General features: G+C 32.5%; 2 protein-coding genes across 3 annotated transcripts; both read left to right on the top strand.

Moving 5' to 3' along the window:
• The first annotated feature begins 5644 nt into the window (after positions 1–5644).
• Positions 5645–8683, top strand: LOC123229865. The gene is made up of 3 exons (XM_044655859.1): positions 5645–5950; positions 6807–6887; positions 7964–8683. Exons 1-3 carry the CDS (start codon positions 5792–5794, stop codon positions 8333–8335), a joined length of 612 nt encoding a protein of 203 aa, XP_044511794.1. The 5' UTR covers positions 5645–5791; the 3' UTR covers positions 8336–8683.
• A 6418-nt stretch (positions 8684–15101) lies between these two features.
• LOC123230082 lies at positions 15102–19874 on the top strand. Of its 2 annotated transcripts, XM_044656195.1 has the most exons (3): positions 15102–15234; positions 15860–16503; positions 19449–19874. In XM_044656195.1, exons 2-3 carry the CDS (start codon positions 15938–15940, stop codon positions 19516–19518), a joined length of 636 nt encoding a protein of 211 aa, XP_044512130.1. In that variant the 5' UTR covers positions 15102–15234; positions 15860–15937; the 3' UTR covers positions 19519–19874. The 2 variants fall into 2 exon arrangements, with proteins under 2 accessions (XP_044512130.1, XP_044512129.1); XM_044656194.1 differs by lacking the exon at positions 15102–15234 and having other exon boundaries at positions 15532–16503.
• The last annotated feature ends 268 nt before the right edge of the window (positions 19875–20142 follow it).

Here is a 20142-nt window from a genome sequence, read left to right as displayed (position 1 = left end):
GGGCTAGGGATCCTCAAGGCCCGATGAAGCCCAAATTTAGACTAGAAATAGCAAGCTCATGTAAGAGGATCTGACAACTTCACCCAAAAGCTGATGGGCTTCGACCCATTCAGTAATTACTTTAGTGATTCACTTAAGCTATTCATGACATCTAACGTCACACTTCGACCCATTTGAATTACATATAAATTAATTAATTTTGGTTAGATTGATGCTATCCTATCATATTCCATGTATAATAGTTGATCGTGTATCCTATTAAATATTAAAAATTTAATTTTTTATATCATATATCAAGTATTATATTATATAATATAGTTTTTAAAAAATAAAATAATAAAAAATATAATTGATATATTCTTATTTTGAAAAATATTACAAATATTTTTTAAAATTAAAAATTCTCATATATATTTTTACTGTATTATCATATTCTCTAAAAAGTGTAATGATCTATATCAATAATATATATCTTATCGTATAATACGTCCACTATATCGTATTAATTTGATATAGCTCATGATATATATTATTTTATATTTATATTATATTATATCATATAATATATATTATATATCGTAAAATATTGATAATTATGATTTTATGATAATTTATTATTCTCTCAAAAATTTGTACTAAATTTCATATCTTTCATAATGTATCACACTATTTATGATACTATAGGTAAATAAAGTGACGATGTATTGAATAATAATACGATAATGCTCGTAGGATGACACGTGAAATTTATAATAAAGATTTAAAATAAATAAAATTATCATGGGTAAGTCTCATTGAATACTTAATAGTTGAATTAGTTGTTGCACATGACACATAATGTTTAATTAATCAATGTTTTGTACTCACATACATTTACCATAGCTCCATTCAAGTAAAGGATATTGTTTTTAGGGAATAGATTTCCTGCTTGGCCAAAAGAATTACTCCCACCCAAGGTTTGGCCTACTTTGTTAAATTTCAAAAACTTAAATATCTATTCTTCTATTAAAATTTTTTATTAGAATTAGAGGTAAAATCATTAAATAAAAAAATATATAAAAAATTAAAATTTTATTTCATTTCTCCTTTTAGTTTTAAAAACTGATAATTTTCTTTCATCCTAAGTTTTGAAAACTCATTTTTTTCTCTTGTTAAGTTTAACTCAAAACACAACACATTTCCTGGTAAGTACTCCACTTCGACCACTTCTATGCCAGTGACTTTTTTCTCTAGAGCTATTTGTCACTCTTAACAATAGACAATTGGGCAAAGTTGGTTGAATCCATCGAATTTTCATCATCTTTCTCCTTCACTGTTTTTATCAAAATTAGTCGTTTTCATTGAAAAAATTTGTCGTCGTTTTGAGCGAAATCAATCGTTCAAGGTTTTCAACCATTGAGAAATACTTTGTCTTTGTCGACAATCGACCTTCAATTTCGAATCCTTTGTTGACAATCCTCTTTATTGTTTTGTCCTTTGTTGTCCACCCTTCATCGTCCATCCACCCTTTGTCTTTAGCCTTTGTTCTCCTCAGTAGGGAAAGAACTACAATTGTTGGCCAAAAAGGGCACTGAAGAAAAAAGAAGGAAAATATAAACGCTAGGAAGGGAAAAGGTGATTTTTCAAAACTTAGGGTGGAGAAAAATTGTTAAAATTTAAAATTAAGGGGGAAAATGAGATGAATTTTTAATTTATTTATATATTTTTTAAACAATGATTTTATCCCTGATTCTAACAGAAAATTTTAATAGAAGAGTATGTATTTAAATTTTCAAAACTTAATAAGTGTAAGTTTGGAGTTAGACCAAACCTTGCGTGGGAACAAGTCTTTTGGTCCCTGTAACACCCTTCCCTAGAAGTACTACCTACCGAAGGAGAAATGTTACGAATTAATATCCGAAACGTCTATTTTTTTCTTTTAAAATACTTTAAAATAAACTCATCACTAAAAGTGTTTAGAAAGTATTCAAAGAAAACTGAAAATCTGGAAGCAAACAAAAGATATATATACTTATATGAAAACTTATCTGAAAGCGTCTAAAAACAAAGAGTAATCATATACAACTGTACAATCATCTCAAAAAGGTCAAAAGTCGACAAGAACATGTTACTGTATGCATGTAATATAAACCAGAGATAACCTGCTCCAGCCAGATCTATCTTCGCTGACCTGACCCTACCTTGCAGCTACCTCGATCACCTGTACCTGCAATTAAGAAAGAAAAGGAAGTGAGAGATAAGAACACTCAGTAAGGAGAAAAAATTAAGTAAACTATCTCATTTATTGTTCTAACTCACTCTCGAGACTCAACCTCACTCATAACCCCTATAAGAACTCGAGGGGATAATCTAGTTCATGTTTTACTATTTGAGTCATACTTTGTCCTATATGGTGTCTATTTGATACTTTTTGGAAGCTGTCTATAGGGATTTGACACTTTTCTAAGCTCGAGCTCTTTTCCTTTCTCTCATTACACCATTTTGAATCTGATTTGAGTTCTATTATGAGCATGCTCTACTGCGAGTGGACCCTACTGTGGGTCTATATCCTACTACGGACGTGTCCTACTGCAGACGGTGTAGTGTAAAGTACCCCCTCATAGTTCATAACATGTATGCGTGTCTTATATCTTACTAATCTTGCTTTCATCTAAATCTATTCATAACTCACTAGTCCATACTCTTGGAATGACCCCTGAATCTTGAGCCCCAAATTCTTTTTCTTGCTTTTCTTCTTCTTGCTTTTCTTTTTCTCTCATTTCTTTCCTTTCCTTTCCTTCCCTTTCTTTTCTTTCTTTCTTCCTTTCCTTTTTCTCCTCCTTTTCTTTCTTTCTTTCTTTCTTTCCAAAAACTGTGAAATACTATTCACAGAACAGTCATTTGGTAGGACAACCTTATTTTTCATATAATTTAATAGCCCAAATGATTTCTAATTCATACAAGCTATATATCGTTGAAAAGAGGATTCAAAGATCTTTCCAACAAGCTATAATAGCACTCATAATTCAATAGATAAGACAGTCAAACTATGGGATGAAATTAGTGGCAAAAACTGTCTTCACTGTTTATTTGGTAAAACAATCCTTTTGTTTCATACAATATTTAATAGTTCAAATGATCTCTAATTCATACAAGCTATATATCCCTGAAAAGAGTATTCAAAGAGATTTGCAACAAGATATAATAGCACTCATAACTCATTAGATAAGATAGTCAAAATGTGAGATGAAGTCAGTGGCAAAAACTGTCTCCTCTGTTTATTTGGTAAAACAGTTCTTGTGGTTCATACAATATTTAACAGTCCAATTGATCTCTAATTCATACAAACTATATATCATTGGAAAGAGGATTCAAAGATATTTCCAACAAGTTATAATAGCACTCATAATTCATTAGATAAGACAGTCAAAACGTGAGATGAAATCAGTGACAAAAATTGTCTCCTCTGTTTATTTGGTAAAATAGTCCTTGTGGTTCATACAATATTTATCAGTCCAAATGATTTCTAATTCATACAAGCTATATATCATTGAAAAGAGGATTCAAAGAGCTTTCCAACAAGCTATAATAACACCCATGATTCATAAGATAAGATAGCCAAAACATGAGACGAACTTAGCGGTAAAATTGTAAATATTGTCCAACTCTCTGCCATCAACAAAATCACACACATAGACACCTCAAATGACAAAACAACATTTCTCAACTTCAAAATCATCATTTATAACATAGATCCAAGGAACTAAAAGCTTAAAATATGCAACATATCAAAGATGATACCCCTTACTTTATTTCAAGCCAATTTTTTTGCAAGTTGACTTCCTTTTCCTTGTCTTGCTTCTTTTATCACCAAAATTACCTTAAATCAACACCAAAACATACTAACATATTCATATAACATGCATCCAATACATATATAAACATAGGTAAAGGGAAAAGGAAGAGATCTTTTGGTTACCAAAGCTTCCAAAGTGCTTCATTTTCTTTTCTTTCCTTACTTTTCTTCCAAAACTCCTTCAAATCCTTCATTTTTCTTCAAAAAAACAAAGAAAAAGCATGAAGAAGGCTGGCTGCTGGATGAGGCGGAGAAGATGATGGAAAAAGGGTAAAAGTTGCCTTTTTGAGTTTTCTCTCTCTTTATATAATCCTTATCTCATTTTCATTTTCTTTTCTCTTTTCTTTCTTCTTCTTTTTTAATTTCTTTATGTATATCTATATATCTATATAGATATATATATAAAAACACACACACATATGCATGTGAACATATATATTTAAAACTGGAAATATCTCGAAATAAGGTCAAAAGACATAAATGCCCCTGAAACTCACCTGAGGGTATTACAGTCCCCCGACTTTGAATCACCTCATTACATTATGCATAATTTGATGTGTTATGGCTGAGTAGTTTTAGTTAAATTTTCTAATCCAGTGACATGGCTGATGGCCCTACTCTTGTATGAATAGGTCTCTACATGATGTGTATAGTTTCTTTAAAATGTAAGTGCGTCTTTAGATAAGGATGTCGAAAAGAATTTTATATTTAGGGATGTGCATAATTCGGTTCAAATTGTAAAAATAAATCAAATTGCTTAGTTTGATTTATAAAATAGTTTACTTTGAGTTAATAAATTATTGAAAAACAGTTTTTAGTTTGAATTGTGATTTAGACGATTTTCAAATCAACTAAATTATAAACCATATTTAAAAAAAAAAAATTATATTTAACATAATTTTTTAATAAATAATTAGTTGTACAACTTGTTTTTTCATATTTATTTTGTCCTTTTTTTATAAATATTATAAATATATATTTTACATTTATTTTATATGTTTATATTATATTGTAGAAAATTATAATTCAATTAATTTTTAAAATAATATATATTTAAAAGTAAATGATTTTAATAAGTTCAAACTCAATCAATTCATGTTTTCAATAAAAAATTTACCACCAGACCAAAATTTAGCTTCTATAGTCCGTTGAATTAGAAGTTTCTCTAACAACATTAAAAATAAGCATTTAGTAAGATAATTTTAATTTCATTAATAATAGGAATACAATTATACTATCAAGTAAACGAGGGATAACTTGAAGATAGTTTGAGTGATAAAATAGATTTTATATATAAGAGAATATAAGTTTAAGTTTCTTTTGGTAATATATCAATATCAAACTTTTGACTTATCTGATTAATTGGTTCTACTGGTTATATGGTTCGTTAAAAAAAAAAAAAAGGGTAAAGACCCTTATCAAAATATGCATGGTTTATTATGAACAAGAAATGTGCATTGTGGAGTTACTTAAGATACCACAAGTGAGTTCACTTGTTATGTTTTATGTGACATTAGGATCAGGTAAGTGTATATTGGTAGAATGATCAAAATCAAAAGTTTAACTCGTTATGAGTGACATAATTTATCCGTTAAGATTATGTGAGTTTATCTCTCTCAAAATTTTACTAAAAATTACATATAAATAGAGCAATAGATTGTGCGGTATGCCAAGAGTTGTCACTTGATAAATAATTAAAAATATTATTTAATTAAATATTTAAATGATATGTCATTACCATTCGTGCGACCTGCAAATTGCAAAAGGGTCTTTTACCATGCAACTTGAACTAAGTGGTCACCACCGAATTCTTCTCTCCATCGTATAAAAGGCGCCCCATTTTCTCAAAACCTCGCTTACATCTTACCAATCAGTAACCCACGAAAAAGAAAAAATAAAAAAAAAATCTCTGAATCAAACTTCTAAATCATCCAACAATCAATCTCTTCTCTTGATATGGGCAAGAAGAGAAAATCAATCGCCACAAGCCTCGATGAAGTGGATCAAAGCATGTACGCGTCGTTTTGCAGCGCGGCGAATTCACTCTCGCAGCTTTACACACAAGCCATGAACCACCAGAAACACTCTTTCCAAGCTGGTGAACGCCACGGCCTTGTGAGTTTTTTCTTCATGTCTGTTCATTTAACGACGAAAGATTTGTTTTTTCCTTTTTATTGTGCGTTATATCTAATGGGTCTGTTTTTTAATTGGTGCACAGATAGATGGATGCATTTGTTTGATACATTAATTTATTTGTTGTCTTTATAATGTTGGATGTGATTTTGAGTGTACGGATTATAATGAATTGTGTTTGATTTAATGAATTAAATGTTATGGGTTAGCTGTGTGGTTTGATTCCTCGAGGCCGTTTATTGGTGAAAAGCCCTGAGGTTTTTGTTTCCAAAAGATTATAGGGTTTCTGGAACCCTATATTTGGACTTGAATTCGAGGAATTTTGCACTGCAGGCGGTTAAGGATTTGGTGTTTTCACTGGAAGAGGAATTTTGTTTTTGGGTTTTGATTTTAAGTTGAATTTTGACTGTTAATGGCTAATAGGTTGATAATGAGAGGGGGAATATTTTCTGGTGGAAAGACTGAAAATATTCGATTGATCATTTTCTCTTTTTCTTATTCCTTTTGCTCTTGCTCTTGCTCAATGAAGTTTAAGATAGTGTTCACATCCAAACTTTTTGTGACTAGCGTGTGCTGCCATGTGGTTTAATAATTGATTCTGGTTACAGCTTTTTTTTACTATTTGGTTTTTATGCCATTTGGGGATACTTGATACTCTAGCCCTTGTTTTAGTTGCAGGCAATGACAAATAAAGTTCTCATTTGCTACATAAATGTATTATTTCTCTAATGATTTTGGCCTTAATCTGTTTATTTGCTATTTTTTTAAAAAATAATTTGTTGGCAGCTTGCTTTTTATCTCAGCATTTTATGTATCTAATCTGGTTATCTTGTTATAGGAAAAACTTTATCAGTGGATCTGGAGACAAGAAGAAGGAGGATCAAGAGTGACAACAGTTGATATTCTCAATTACCTTCAGGTTGATGTTGATTTGTTTTTGTGCCTGATGTTTCAATGTTATGATATTTTTTTCGCTGAATGTGTTTAAATAGCAAACAGATTGGACAACCATGCACATTAGCTCGTTCTCTCTCTAAGACAAGTACACACACATGTGCACTTGCAGAGAAGTATATTGCTGTACAACTGGCTATTACTGATGTACACTTCTGAACTGCATTAAGAGGTCATCATATGTGATCTTTTAAGTGTGGCTGTTTCTGAAACATTTGTGTTATAACCATGCTTGCACCTTATTGCAGGTCATGGTCTTTGTAATCTTCCATAGGTTAGCACCATTGTAAATTAATCCTAGCATTTGCTGCATGGAACAACCTTTTGGCATCTGCTGTTGGTTAAGGGTATCTGACATATCAAGGAAAATTTTAGTAAATATGATTTATTGAGAAGAGTAAATAGTTGAAATTTCAAAGTTTTCATGCAAATTTAGTTACTATGTCAAGCATAATAGATTTTGTGTGGTTATACTTGAGATCTTTTGTATTTGCATACTTTAATTTGCTGAATCTGTTTTTGGTTATGATTAGAGTAATATGATTTTTGGATTAATAATGTAATAAATGATTGTTAAAATAAGAACATTTAAAGACCTATTGAGTGATGTCTAGATTGCAGATTGAAGATTCCTGGAAAATTTAAAAAAAAAAAATTCTTACTTTACATGCTATACTGTTGGAAACTAAGAAATGACTAACTTTCTGCTTACATTTAAGACTCTTGGACTGCCTTCTTGGCTTCTAACCAGTAGTGTTATGTGCTTTTGGGTTGTTGTTTAATAATTCAGTCATGTAAGATTCTTCCAAATCCAAGTTTGAGTAGAAAATCTTTTTTGCGTTTGTAGACTTTGAAAGATGTTTGCAAATATTCTTCATCAGATATGTTAGAATTTGAACATGCATCATTGATGAAACCTTTGTCAGCACTTAGATGGATTGGGAGAGATAAAAAAATCAAATGAGCTTAAATTTGTACATCTTTTTTCCATTTTTAAAAAAAATTTATTTGGGATGTAAAAGTAATATGGGTTCTTTGCAGAATGAGCTAGATTACAGTGGAAAGGAGCCATCAATGTCCCCTAGAGCACAAAATCGGCATCAGCATTCCCAAGCCACACCACAGTTAATGAGTTCTGGCATCTCTGTCTCTTCGGGTCCATCTGGCCAAAGCACCGGGCAGGGAACTCGCTCTGAGCACTGTGATCAACAATCCAGAAATTCAGTTTTCTCTAATGCCTTATCTAGCCCCATTCGTCGGAGCCTTCAGCATTATCACATAGCACAAGGAGGAGGCTTTGGCAGTATGCCTCCTGCCATTGGAAGCAGGAACAATGATCCCAACTTTCTTCAGCACCAAAACAGGGATTCAAACAGTTCCAATGATTCTTCGATGGACATGCATGCTGACTAAAATTGCTATGAGACCAAATCCAGAAGCATCTTTCCATAAAAAGGCTTGGACAGGCTGCTGCAATTGGGACACTATTTTCTTCATCATTTTTAGCTTATGGAATTGATTACTATATACAAGAATAAACACATGATGCTGGTGACTTGTTGAAGCGCGTGAAGAAGAATTGTGTGTGTTCTCTCATGAGGTAAAAGGCAATGTGATTAACACCATCGCCTATTAGTTACTGTTTTCATTTGAATCTAGTCGTTTGAGTCTCTTAAGCCATATCCTTTTTGTTGAACCGACTCTGCTACTTATTAACCAGTACTGTTTGTTATATTATCACTGCATGATCGCTTCCCTGAACTTTTTTGGTTTATTATTATTTTTTAAGTTATGTGAATGTATTCTTCTGCATATCTGCTGCATGTAGCATGTTCCAATTTGCTTGCGGATTCATCTAAATAGTCAGGAAAATATTGGTTATTTTTTAGGTTGATTCATTGTAGGAAATGTGAGTTACATTTATGTGAACAAGATCAACATAATTTCCGATTTGTGTTGGTTACTGCACAAGTTATTCTTGCTTGCATTTATTCACTAGTCTGTCCTTCATTGCATAACTAACAATAAACTTATTAATGTTTAAGCCAAATCAATGTACTATGAGTGAGAGAGGATGCTAGCCTTGATGGGCGCCCAAGACAAGGGAGTTGTCTCCCATGTTGGGGTGATTGAAATTATTTTTTGGGCCAAATGACTTATTCCCAACCGCAAATTGTTGTTTTCTCAAGTTCTCATCTTTTAACTTTGAAAAATTTTTTTATCCACTTATTGATTGTTAAGTCATTTTATCTATAATATTACGGATAAACTAAAATTTTATTTCATTTTCTTCCCCTAAACTCTAAAAACTAATAATTTTTCTCTTAGGTCAAGTTTTAAAAAACAATATTTTCCTCCTTAGGGTTTACTCTATAATCTCTGGTGCCATCTCTAATCGTCTCTTCCTCTTAATGCTTTCTCTCTCTTTAATGGCGATCTTTCTCTCCTTATCTCTCCCTCTGGTAGCCTAGTGAAGCTGGAAAGACGAAGACGTAGATCTCTCGTTTTCGTCTTTCCAACGAAGCTTCCTAGAAGAAGACGAGTTGAATGCTTTCCCAAAAGAAGATGAGTGTCTTTATTGTCATCTTTGTCTTTCCAGACAAAAACGAGATCTTTCGTCTTCCTAGATGAAGACGAGATCTCTCATCTTCGTTTTCCTGATGAAGTTCTTTGTTTTCTCGGCTTTGATGTGTTGTTGAAGAGAGAGATGAGGAAAGAGACCGTTGTTGGAGGTAGAGGAAGTGTTGGGAGGGAGAGACCGTTGGAGATGACGTCGGAGGAACGACCGGAGATTGAAGAGTATACCCTAGAGGGGAAATGTTGTTTTTTTAAACCTGAATTTGCGGAAATTGTTAGTTTTTAGGTTTTAGAGGGGGGAAAAGAGATAAAATTTTAAACCTAATGAATTTGATTAACTTTAACAGTCCATGAGTGGGTAAAAGAGTTTTTTAAAGTTAAAAGGAGAGAATTTAAAAAAGCAACAATTTTTGGATGGGAATAAGTCCTTTGGCCTTATTTTTTATAGCAGATGAATTATAATGGAGTCCAACAATTTGTAAACCTATTCTCTAGTCCATGTTGGATTGCAGCTTTGACAAGAAATGAATATGAATTTTACCTACCAGCCACCATTTGCACTTGCTCTAGCTTGCTGTTTTTGATTGATGATTTTTCTCCGTTGAGCTTATGGGGTTTTTCCATGATATTGGAGTAATACTGTCAAGCTTCATAACAATTTCCATTGTTTATTTTGTATTGGTCTTGTTTACCCTAATATCTACATGAATTACTGTTGCATGAAGGGTTTCATTCTTTTATCAAAACCTTGCCTTCAGTTGAATTGCTAGTCTTCATTGGATTTATATGACCATCAAATTTGACCGTACACATGAAGCTTGACAGAGATAGGGTGTGTCTAGTATTTTAGTGACATGACACATTGCTAGAAGCGTGTAGATAGTTCACATCAGTAACATGATGGTAAAACTTGAATGGAGCAAGTTTTGCTCGTCTCTCTGTACATATGGTCATATTTTGGTCATAACTTTCTTAGTAGCTATCTAATTGTAAAACTAAGAAAAGATGAGAGACAGGACTACCATTCATGTTTTTATAGCTCAAACCTCAATCATTATTTGGGTCAAATTGTCATGACAAGGTTGCACAATGGGAATCTCAAAGTAAAAAGAAGATTTTTTAAGATCGAGGGCCAAGATTTGATCAAGAAAGTTCTAATGGCTCAAGATTCTTCTGAGAAATCAAAGGATGACATCAGAACGATAACTCTAGCGTGTATACAAACATACACTAACTAGAAGGAGGAGTCGAGAGGGACATTATCAAGAACTCAAGAAGGAGAATGACAATCTTTGGTTAACTTTGGGAGTTGTTTTCAAAGAAAAAAGTGGCATTGAGGTGACATCTTTTGTAATATGCATAGGTATGTGATGAGATTAAAATAGTAATTTCATATAATTTATTGAATTAATTAAGTATGATATATATGTGGTTTATGAAATGTTGAAATTAAGTCAAGTGTAGAAGAAGAGAAAGGTTGAATGACCATTCCAGAGTTTGCAACACCTGTTCCATATTGGTGGAACACTCATTCCAACAACTATATGGATGAAAATCTATAAAAGGAGGCCATTATCCAATTAGATTTATGTATATCCTATATTGCTCACGATAAAAAAAACCCTAACGGCTCCCAATTGTCATTACAACCCTCAAATGCTTGATTTAGAGAAGAGATTCAAGGCTAAAGGATTATTTATTCAAGATATTTTAGGTAAGTAAGGATCTTTTATACTTTACACTTTGATTTATGGATATTTGATTGAAATCTATACACATGTAAATATAGGGTGTAGTACGGTGATATGTAGAATATGTTGCGAGTATACTATGATGTGATGATATTTTATATTGATTATTGTGAATGTTTGAGAAGTGATATTGATGGAAATGTATTGTTGTTGTTATCACATGTTTCAATATAGATTGATCTTGATATTAATTATACATAGTAGAAAGTGAAGTTGAAACAAATATTAGAGAATTGAATTAGTTATGATGTGAATTGTGGCATTGGATTGATTGATTACATTGCAAAATCTATAGTTTTGTTGAGATAAATACGATGGAACACCTTAGGGTTTAGGGTTTAGGGTTTAGATACGATGGAACAAGAATAGTCGTTTTATACTAAAGTTTAGATGATAGATATCATGATAAAACACCTGTTCTAAAGGCATCAACAATTGTTCCATACACATAGAATAGTTTGCAATGAAATTTCCGTTCTGAAAAGGACAACGACCATTCTATATTAATAATGATTAAGGATCTAAGATGTGAGAATAGTTGTTGTAGAGCCAAGAACGATCATTCCAAAGCAAGAAGGAGAACAATTGTGTTAAGAGTTATAAATGCTCGTTTCATAACTAAAAAGGTGAACAAATGTTCCAAGTACATGTGTGTATAACTCAATCCCATGAGTTTTATAGTTTTATGAACAACTATGAAAACATATTTTTTCGTAAGTTTTATGACATGTTTTTTTAAAAAGTTATTGCAATAGGGCACTTGTGATATCCTTCATACATATGTTTGCAGTTGGGCACACCTACAATAGAGGTGTTATGATAGTCCATTTATGTTTGTGTGAATGAAAAGGAGGATTGTGAGAGTTTATGTGACTCACGTGGTCATATTGTCTAATCTGTATCTCAATCTAGTCCTTTTAAGTGAAAAAAGATTTAAGTTATCGATTCTAACGATGTGTTCACATTGGAGAAGATGTATAAGCTATCATAATATGAAATGTTATTGAAATCAGGCCAGACTGGCCAATTTGGTTGGTTCAACCATAAGTCGATCCATGGTCTGATCGGGTTTACATATAAAAATTTGTTTGTTTGTTTATTTGTCTTATGTATATGCATTTGTAAAGAAATGAAAACCGAAATAGTGGTAGTCGATAACATTAAAAGATTATGATTGATTAGGGGGTTAAGAGTTAGATAATTGTCAATAAAAGTAAACAAATATTAATTAGAGAGAGAAGAGTTGTTATTGAAGGAAAACAAATATTAATTAGATAGAGAAATGTTGAATTAAATTGATTTTGAAGGGCTAAAATAAGTCAATTATTTATAAAAGTATTTTTAATAGGAGAAAATACATCACATATTTTTTGTTTAAATACATATGATTTATGTTTAAAAAATATGATAATTTTTTAATAATATTTAGAAAACCCATAATAATTTAAGAACTAGTTGAACCGTTCAAACTATAAACTAGTGAGACTCTTAGTTTGATCATCGATCCGGTTTTAAAAACATTGATGATATGCAGTTATGCATAATCATCACCATTTATACTATGTAAATTGTTCACATCTAATATAAAGTGTTCACAGTATTTAGATAACATATTAAATGTAAAATGATTGAGTCGATCAAATAAAATGCATCACATTAAACATAAAATAGTGATGTTATACCCAACAATCTTTAACGTGTAATGTTCGCGATTGTATGCATACCACTCAAATCATATAGATATGCATACTTAACAAAACATTGAGGCTCCATGCGACTATGAAACATGACAATGCCCTCACAACTTGGCTAAAAAAACCAAAAAGTGGATAAGAGTAAATATCTTTTTTGTCTTTTTTAAATTTCTTATGCAATCCCTTAATATATCTTTAAATCCTCTCTCTTTCCAAATTCTCTTTTAGATTTCTTTTGGATCACTTTTAACGGGAAGGAAAAAGATAAAAAGAACTCTTTGTAATTTTTCCCCAAAAACACATTAGAAAAAAAGTGAATTTATAACTATGAATGTAAGTTTTACTGCAACAACTAAACCATATTCTCTATCTTGTATTTTATATATATATATATATTAACAAACGAACCGAAGCCTTTAAAATGGAGATACTTAAAAAAACAACCTAAACTTATCTTGGCCTTTAAAATGGGCCAAGAGAATAAACTGGCAAAGCTAGACAATGAAAGTGAAGAATCCAAACAAACAAAGCTAAAAAAAAATTACAAAAGGCATCATAGGACAAGTCCTAGGATGTGAAAAAAGGATGAGCCCTAAGCCAAAACAACTAGGGAGAGGACTCCTAGGCCAAAACACCATGCATTGTGTTTACTACACATTAATTTTATAATGTATTGTCGTCATATTTCTCATCTAATGTCTTAGTATAATTATTTTATTACAACTTCTTATATTGAAAATTATCCGTACATATATCGGATAAGTGTAATTTACGAATATGTTGGATTTTGGTTTTCTTTTTTCGAAAAAAGTTTTTAAACGAAAAGATTTTTTCATTTTTTCTGTTACCCTCCCCTGCCCTGGACATTCTTTGAAGTCCCCATACTTTGATGGCAGACAGACCGAATGACTAGTAAAACTGAGAGATCATTTTAGTAATTTCCCATTTCAGGTAAAATATGAGAATGTTCAACATTTAAGATGGGTTATAAGTAAGTTGGAATTACATCTTCACAAATAATAATATTTAATTTATCATCAATTAATATCTATTAAAATATAAAATTTAAATTTAAATAAATATATAATAATATCCAACTGGTCTTGATGTTAAATGTTGAGAATCGAAGACAGAAATTAGGGCAACGTCCAGTGATAAGTAGGCTCAAAATTGGGGAATGAGTGAGTGAGCCCATGTCATCTCTCCCACGTCACAGGGACATGATTGGAATGGGTCATCACCTAATCATATTTATTTATGACCATAAATGTCAACAACATTTATTAATTACATGTCTTTTTATTTTTAATTATCTCATTTCTATTAACTAAGTTGTGATTTATATATTAGTCAAAGGGGCTGTATTTTAAATAAATAAATGAGTAAAATAAATACCTATTTGATATCATTTTGGTGAATGGTCAAATAGAGATAAAGATAAACGGTTAGACGCGTCTTCATCTTAGACAAAAACTATTCATCTAAGACGAAAATGGCCAGAGAGAGAGAAAAATCAAAAATAAAAGAGAACGCGTTTAGAGACAACAAAATTTATTATCTCCGATAACGGAAAAAATCTTAAGGGAAGATAATTACTTTTTAAACTTTGTGTGAGAAAATTGTTAAAATTTTAAATTAAAAGGAAAGACGAATGTGATAAAATTTATTTTTTTAATTTTTTAACTAAATAACATTTTTATTAATAAAATGATAAGTATTTAAATTTTTAAAACTTTACGGATAGAAGTTTGAGAATACACCAAACCTTGGGTGGTAATAAGTCTTTTGCCCTTTATTGTTTGAAATTAGAACATTTAGATTGTGCCCTCCATAAAGACTCCTTTTTTGAACTTTCCACCATTATTTCATGTTTTGTTCTTAAACCCATATACCATATTTAATTATTTTATAGTTATAAAATTATGAAATAAATGTTAAATAAAAGAGTGCGGCAAACAGAAGCAAGCTTGCTCTTTATATAATTACTACAATTTTATATAGAAATTTCTATACTTTCCCATAAGTGAAAAAATACAAAAATTAAAAAAAATAAATAAAAAAAAGAGGAGGGCCCATTTGGTAATTGACATCATGGACCAACTAGCCACTGTCCCTATCCTTCTTTAAATAAATAATTCCAACCATTTGAAAGCCCAAAATTGTTTATTTTAATTTTCTTTTCTTCCCATTTTCAATTCCTCGCCGATTAATTTCCCTTTCAACAGGCCGCCGACGCCGATTTACTTACTTAACTAGATTTCTTTCTCAGATCCGTTATTTCTCCCGTCAGGTAGGACCTTAACTCTCTTCCACCACCCCGTTTTGATCTGAATATTTTCTGTTTGATTCCCGGGAAAATGAAAAAAAATAAAACATTGAGTTTCGACATTGTGCTGACTAATGAGCTCTCGTTTGTTTAGCTTTAAAAGTGGTGCATGTTGTTGTAGCTGATTTGATTTGTTTCTGTTCTTGCTTGGTTGCTTTCAAGTCAAACAGATCTTCAATTGTGATGTTTAGCAGTAATTATGAATTCAAGTGATCTCACAGTTCTTCATCGTGTTTTGTTTTTGTGTGAGTCTCATTGAAATGAGAATGTTTAATTTGTTGTTTGGACATGGACGGGTTCATTACTTGAAAAGTTTAATTTTATAAATTAATATATGTATATGATATGATGACTGTACAAATGATGTGGCATGATAAGACTATTGTTTATGGGTTTTAGGCTGTGGTCAAATTACAATGTTTAATGGATTTGTTTAAAGTTTTTTAGGATTTGATTTTAAACAAAATTGGTTTTTGTCAATTGGGGTTGGGGGTTTCTGTTTACTCTGCTTTGTGTGCGAAACTGAAGTTGCTAATTGAAAATCTGTCGTTGATGATGTGACTGACTTTGAATTATTGGCGGATGAAAGGCCGGTGAAGAAATTATTGTGAGAGTGAGCGGCAAAACGGAAATTATAGCTTATTAAGTGCCCAGATGAGCAGAACTGATGTTATTGGCAGTTGAAGGAGGAGGGTTCTTCTCTTCTTCGGCATCTGGGTATAGTAAGGGCCTGACCCTTCTTCTATTGGGTCAGAAAAACGAAGACAACAAAGAGAAACCCATGAGAGTTTCCCCGTGGAATCAGTACCAGTTGGTGGACCAAGAACCTGACTCTGACCTCCAGCTGGCTTCCACCGCCGAGAATAAGCTTTCCCGCGGCTGCGCCTCTTTTGTCTGCTTTGGTCGCGCTTCCGCAGGACTTGACACCCCATCGGCTCCCAAAGTAGGCCCTACCCAGCACCAAGATGGCTTACCAGGGTCTCTTGCCTCTGACCAGAGAAAGGATAAAACAGTTGATCTTGAGGATGAAGATGGTATTGTAAGAAAGGTTTCTCTTAGGAGTAGCTTAAAGAAGCCATCACATAACATTCGAGTTCCCGCTCAAAATGTTAATAAACACGACGAAGTGAGTGAAAAAGGTAGTGATATCCCTGGTCACACAGAAAGGAGGAAAGTTCAGTGGACTGATGCTTGTGGCAGTGTACTTGCTGAAGTTAGAGAGTTTGAGCCCAGGTAAGGGAAGTTTTCATCCCTAGATGAAATGTTTTGACTATATTTTTAATTTTAAATTATAGTTTCTTTGTGCACATGTACTGTTTTTGTCTCTATTCATGGTTTATCCGTGTGCACAATGAGCTCAATTTGATACTTCTGTGTCTTACTATCAATTACTTATGCATAATTGTCATGCTAATAGCAGTTCCCATCAAGCTACTCATGGCCCGATTATTCTCTGGACTGAACTTCATTGTTACTTCTTTCAAGACTATTAAGTAAAGTATGAGTCAGGAAATTTGCTTTTCTTAGATTATTTGTTGTAACAGTTCATTTTGCCGGATAAGGAAAATGCACTGAAGCTGTTGAATAAGTTTTGTCCATCCTGTTGCAATACATGGTGATTCAAAACAGGTTGGATGATAGGCCATTTTAACCCAAGTATTTTAACTTAAAATGTTTATCCATTCAATATCATTTCTATCTAGTTCTGAGTGCTTCAACCATTTTGCAATGAAAAAAGTAAGGACTGAATTTAGAATTTTAATGATGTCATGATGAACAATGACTTTAATTAAATTGGAACTCTTTATTGGAGATAGGCCTTTCAGTTATATTGTGATGAACTGTGACAGTCAGTAAATGAGTGGGAAGTACATGTAACTCATATTAGTTATGTGATACCATTATTGCTGTTTTACAAAAATGCAAGAACTGGGTTCTGTTAAAATAGTAAACAGGAGACCATATTAATCCATTTATTGTTGTAAAGGTATCAAGAAATCACCAATATAATTGGAGTAGACAAGATTAAAGTGCTGCAGCACTAACTTCTTAATGCAGGACATGGTGATTGTAATAATATGATTATGAGGGTTTCTTGTTTGATGTATATGGTTATTTGATGTCTTGAAGTTGGCATGCAAGATAACAAGTGGGATATATACTGATAATGATTTGAGGGTTGTATATGAAACCATTTGGAGTTCTCTGTGTTATATATAAAAGGGTTTGAAGGTGGCAAATCTGATTTTCTTGTCAAACCAATAGGGGATGCCGGGAGAATATATTACAGATATAAGTTTTACATAAGGTAGACCCATACTGTTGACATTCCATGACCAGTCTGCACAAGATCAACAACAATGTTCTTGTGAATGGGAATCACAATTTGCTTTTAAGTTTGCATTATGTAGTTATGGTTCTGACAGTATGGGGTGGCACCTTGATTTTAAAAGGTGTGATTTAACACTCATTGGAGGTTAGTTTTCCTGATTCTTTCCGAGTGAATAAAAAAATTTGTGCATTAGCAAATGCATAATTTGGATTGGACTCTGAACGTACCTTCACCAACAACTCAATATAATTCAACAAACACAATATCCCGACAAATTCGAGAGTGCCAGAAACCTCTCCCAAGGATGGATTTGAGCGCTAGCTCTCTTCTTAGGGTTTCCACAAACAATAATAATTTTCTTGTCTCCTCCCTTTTTCCCCTTTCCCCTTCTTTTATATTGTTTGTTTTTCTTCACACGTTTTGTGCCTTTTCCCCAATGTTGGCCGTGTGGCCTTACCCCCCTTGGATTGCTCCACCTCATCACAGTATACCAAAGTCCTAACAGCCTCCCAGAATTGAGTCACTTGGTCATTATTAGAGAAATATGCAAACTTACATTCCAGTTGATGCTAAGTGATTACTGTGAAAGTTGGAAGGCCACGATTCATAATCTATTCTTGTTGTTTCATATGGGCACTTAATTTTAATAAAGGTTGGTATTAAACACCATATTCTCTTACCATTTTTTTCTTTCAATTTTTTTGCTTGGTAAGGGATTTCCTTCCCAATTGATACTGGGAAAGTTAAGCATATTTTTCATCACTATTTGATTTTTCCTTATCTGGCATTCCCTTATTTTTAAACCTACCGGTTGGTTTTTGAATGCTGAAGTACCTTGAAAGATAAGTTCTTGCCAAGATCAATGAATATGGAGGATTAATGGATCTGGTCAGTGTCAAAACAGAAGGCCATATATTCATATGTCCTCAGATTGGTGCATCACACATGGGGAGTCAGAAAGTGTAAATACTATATTTCTTCTGCACTTTGTATCTTTGAGATCATTGTCCATTGTCTTTTTGGGTGGCAAGATTAAGTAGGCTATCCTGCATTTGTACATTTCTTTGTTCATTGCTAATAGTGCTTTTGGAGAAGAGAATAGGGCTATGCTTTGTGGAGAAGAATAGAACAGTAGACTTTGCATTTTTCATGCCCCTTGTTAATAAAAGTTCCTGTTCATTCTTCATAAGATTCATATCAAAATATTGGGTTTGTGAAACATCTAACTATGATTTTAGATGTGAGCCATCAAAGTAAAATATGTTGGAAAAAATGAAATGAGCATACAATGATGTTTTAGTGTTACTCCCTCTGCTCAATGAAATTTATAGTATATGATTAGCATTTTAACGAAATATGTTGAGTAGAGGGAGTAATGCTAAAACATCATTGAATTTATAGTAAAATATGCTGATCTCAATGGTGTTTAGTATTTTCTTGGATATGGGTTCATATCTTGTAGCCTTTTCATGTATCTGAAGAATGTGCTTAGATGTGTTTTTAAATGTCTGTAACTTCTTGTCTTGCGCACATATTATGTTGGCGTTGTCCATATGTCTGTGTTACCATATCAAGCGTTTGATGACTTTGAGAAATTGATGCAATACATTTTAAAAATTCTTAAGCAGTCTTTTACATGTTCAGAGTGTTAATAGATTTAACTTACTAAGATCAGATATACGGAAAGCATCCTTGTTCAACATGCTTATTTTTAAACTCATGCTAAGCATATGCTTGTTTATTCTCTGAAGGCAAAGGGTTGTTACATTCATTTACTTGCTTTTCTTCTTTTTCTTTTGAGAATGGATTAGCTTAGAATTTTTTTTTTTTTTTTTTGTAATGGCAGTGAATTGGGCGGATCAGATGACGAATTTGACAATGGAATTGAAAGAAGCTGTTCATGCACAATCATGTGATTTTGTTCTCACCAACACCATTTGTGGACTCACATTTCTTAAGATGCAGCAACGCATCGGGTAAGATTACTAGTAATGCCATTGGTCTGATTTTGGCCTGCTTCAACTGATTTCTGGAGAAGGGAAAGCAAGTTTTGGATCTCTTGCCACAAAAGAATGATACAAGGATAGGAGCTTCATTTCTGATCACTTTTGTTGGATTGATCATTTGTGTGTATATTTATTTGTTGAGGATTTCAATTTTGACACTCGGATTCTCTTTGTTTTGTTATGCTCTTCTTCTTGTTTCGCCTTTTGCTACTGTTTCTCGTTTTCATGTCAAGTGATGTTAAAAATTTCATCTCCTACGATACAAATCAATGCGACATTAATTATGGTGGTAGCCACCCTAGTTTAGCATTACCCTGCCCACTCGCACTAAGAGCGCGTCAATTTAAACAGCCATTTATAAATTGCACGTGCTATCGCTATCCACTTGCAGTTGGCGACAAGTGAACAACAGCTAGTTTCTCTTTTGGATAAATTCGTTTGGGTCCCTAAACTTTTGTTTAATAAAACATCCTTTAATATTGTAACGTCGTAAGTCACAACAATATTCCTATATTCTCTACTGAGGAGGAATAA

Source organism: Mangifera indica, chromosome 11 (genome assembly GCF_011075055.1).
Source record: "Mangifera indica cultivar Alphonso chromosome 11, CATAS_Mindica_2.1, whole genome shotgun sequence".
Classification (NCBI taxonomy): domain Eukaryota; kingdom Viridiplantae; phylum Streptophyta; class Magnoliopsida; order Sapindales; family Anacardiaceae; genus Mangifera; species Mangifera indica.
The sequence above is the reverse complement of the archived record's forward strand: the minus strand, read 5'-3'. Positions and strand labels throughout refer to the sequence as shown.

Coding starts and splice junctions, on each gene's coding strand:
- LOC123230082 (XM_044656195.1), top strand. CDS start 15,938: ATGTTATTGGCAGTTGAAGGAGGAGGGTTCTTCTCTTCTTCGGCATCT. Junction 16,504..19,448: donor GTTAGAGAGTTTGAGCCCAG/GTAAGGGAAGTT, acceptor TTGTAATGGCAG/TGAATTGGGCGGATCAGATG.
- LOC123229865 (XM_044655859.1), top strand. CDS start 5,792: ATGGGCAAGAAGAGAAAATCAATCGCCACAAGCCTCGATGAAGTGGAT. Junction 5,951..6,806: donor CTGGTGAACGCCACGGCCTT/GTGAGTTTTTTC, acceptor ATCTTGTTATAG/GAAAAACTTTATCAGTGGAT. Junction 6,888..7,963: donor ATATTCTCAATTACCTTCAG/GTTGATGTTGAT, acceptor GGTTCTTTGCAG/AATGAGCTAGATTACAGTGG.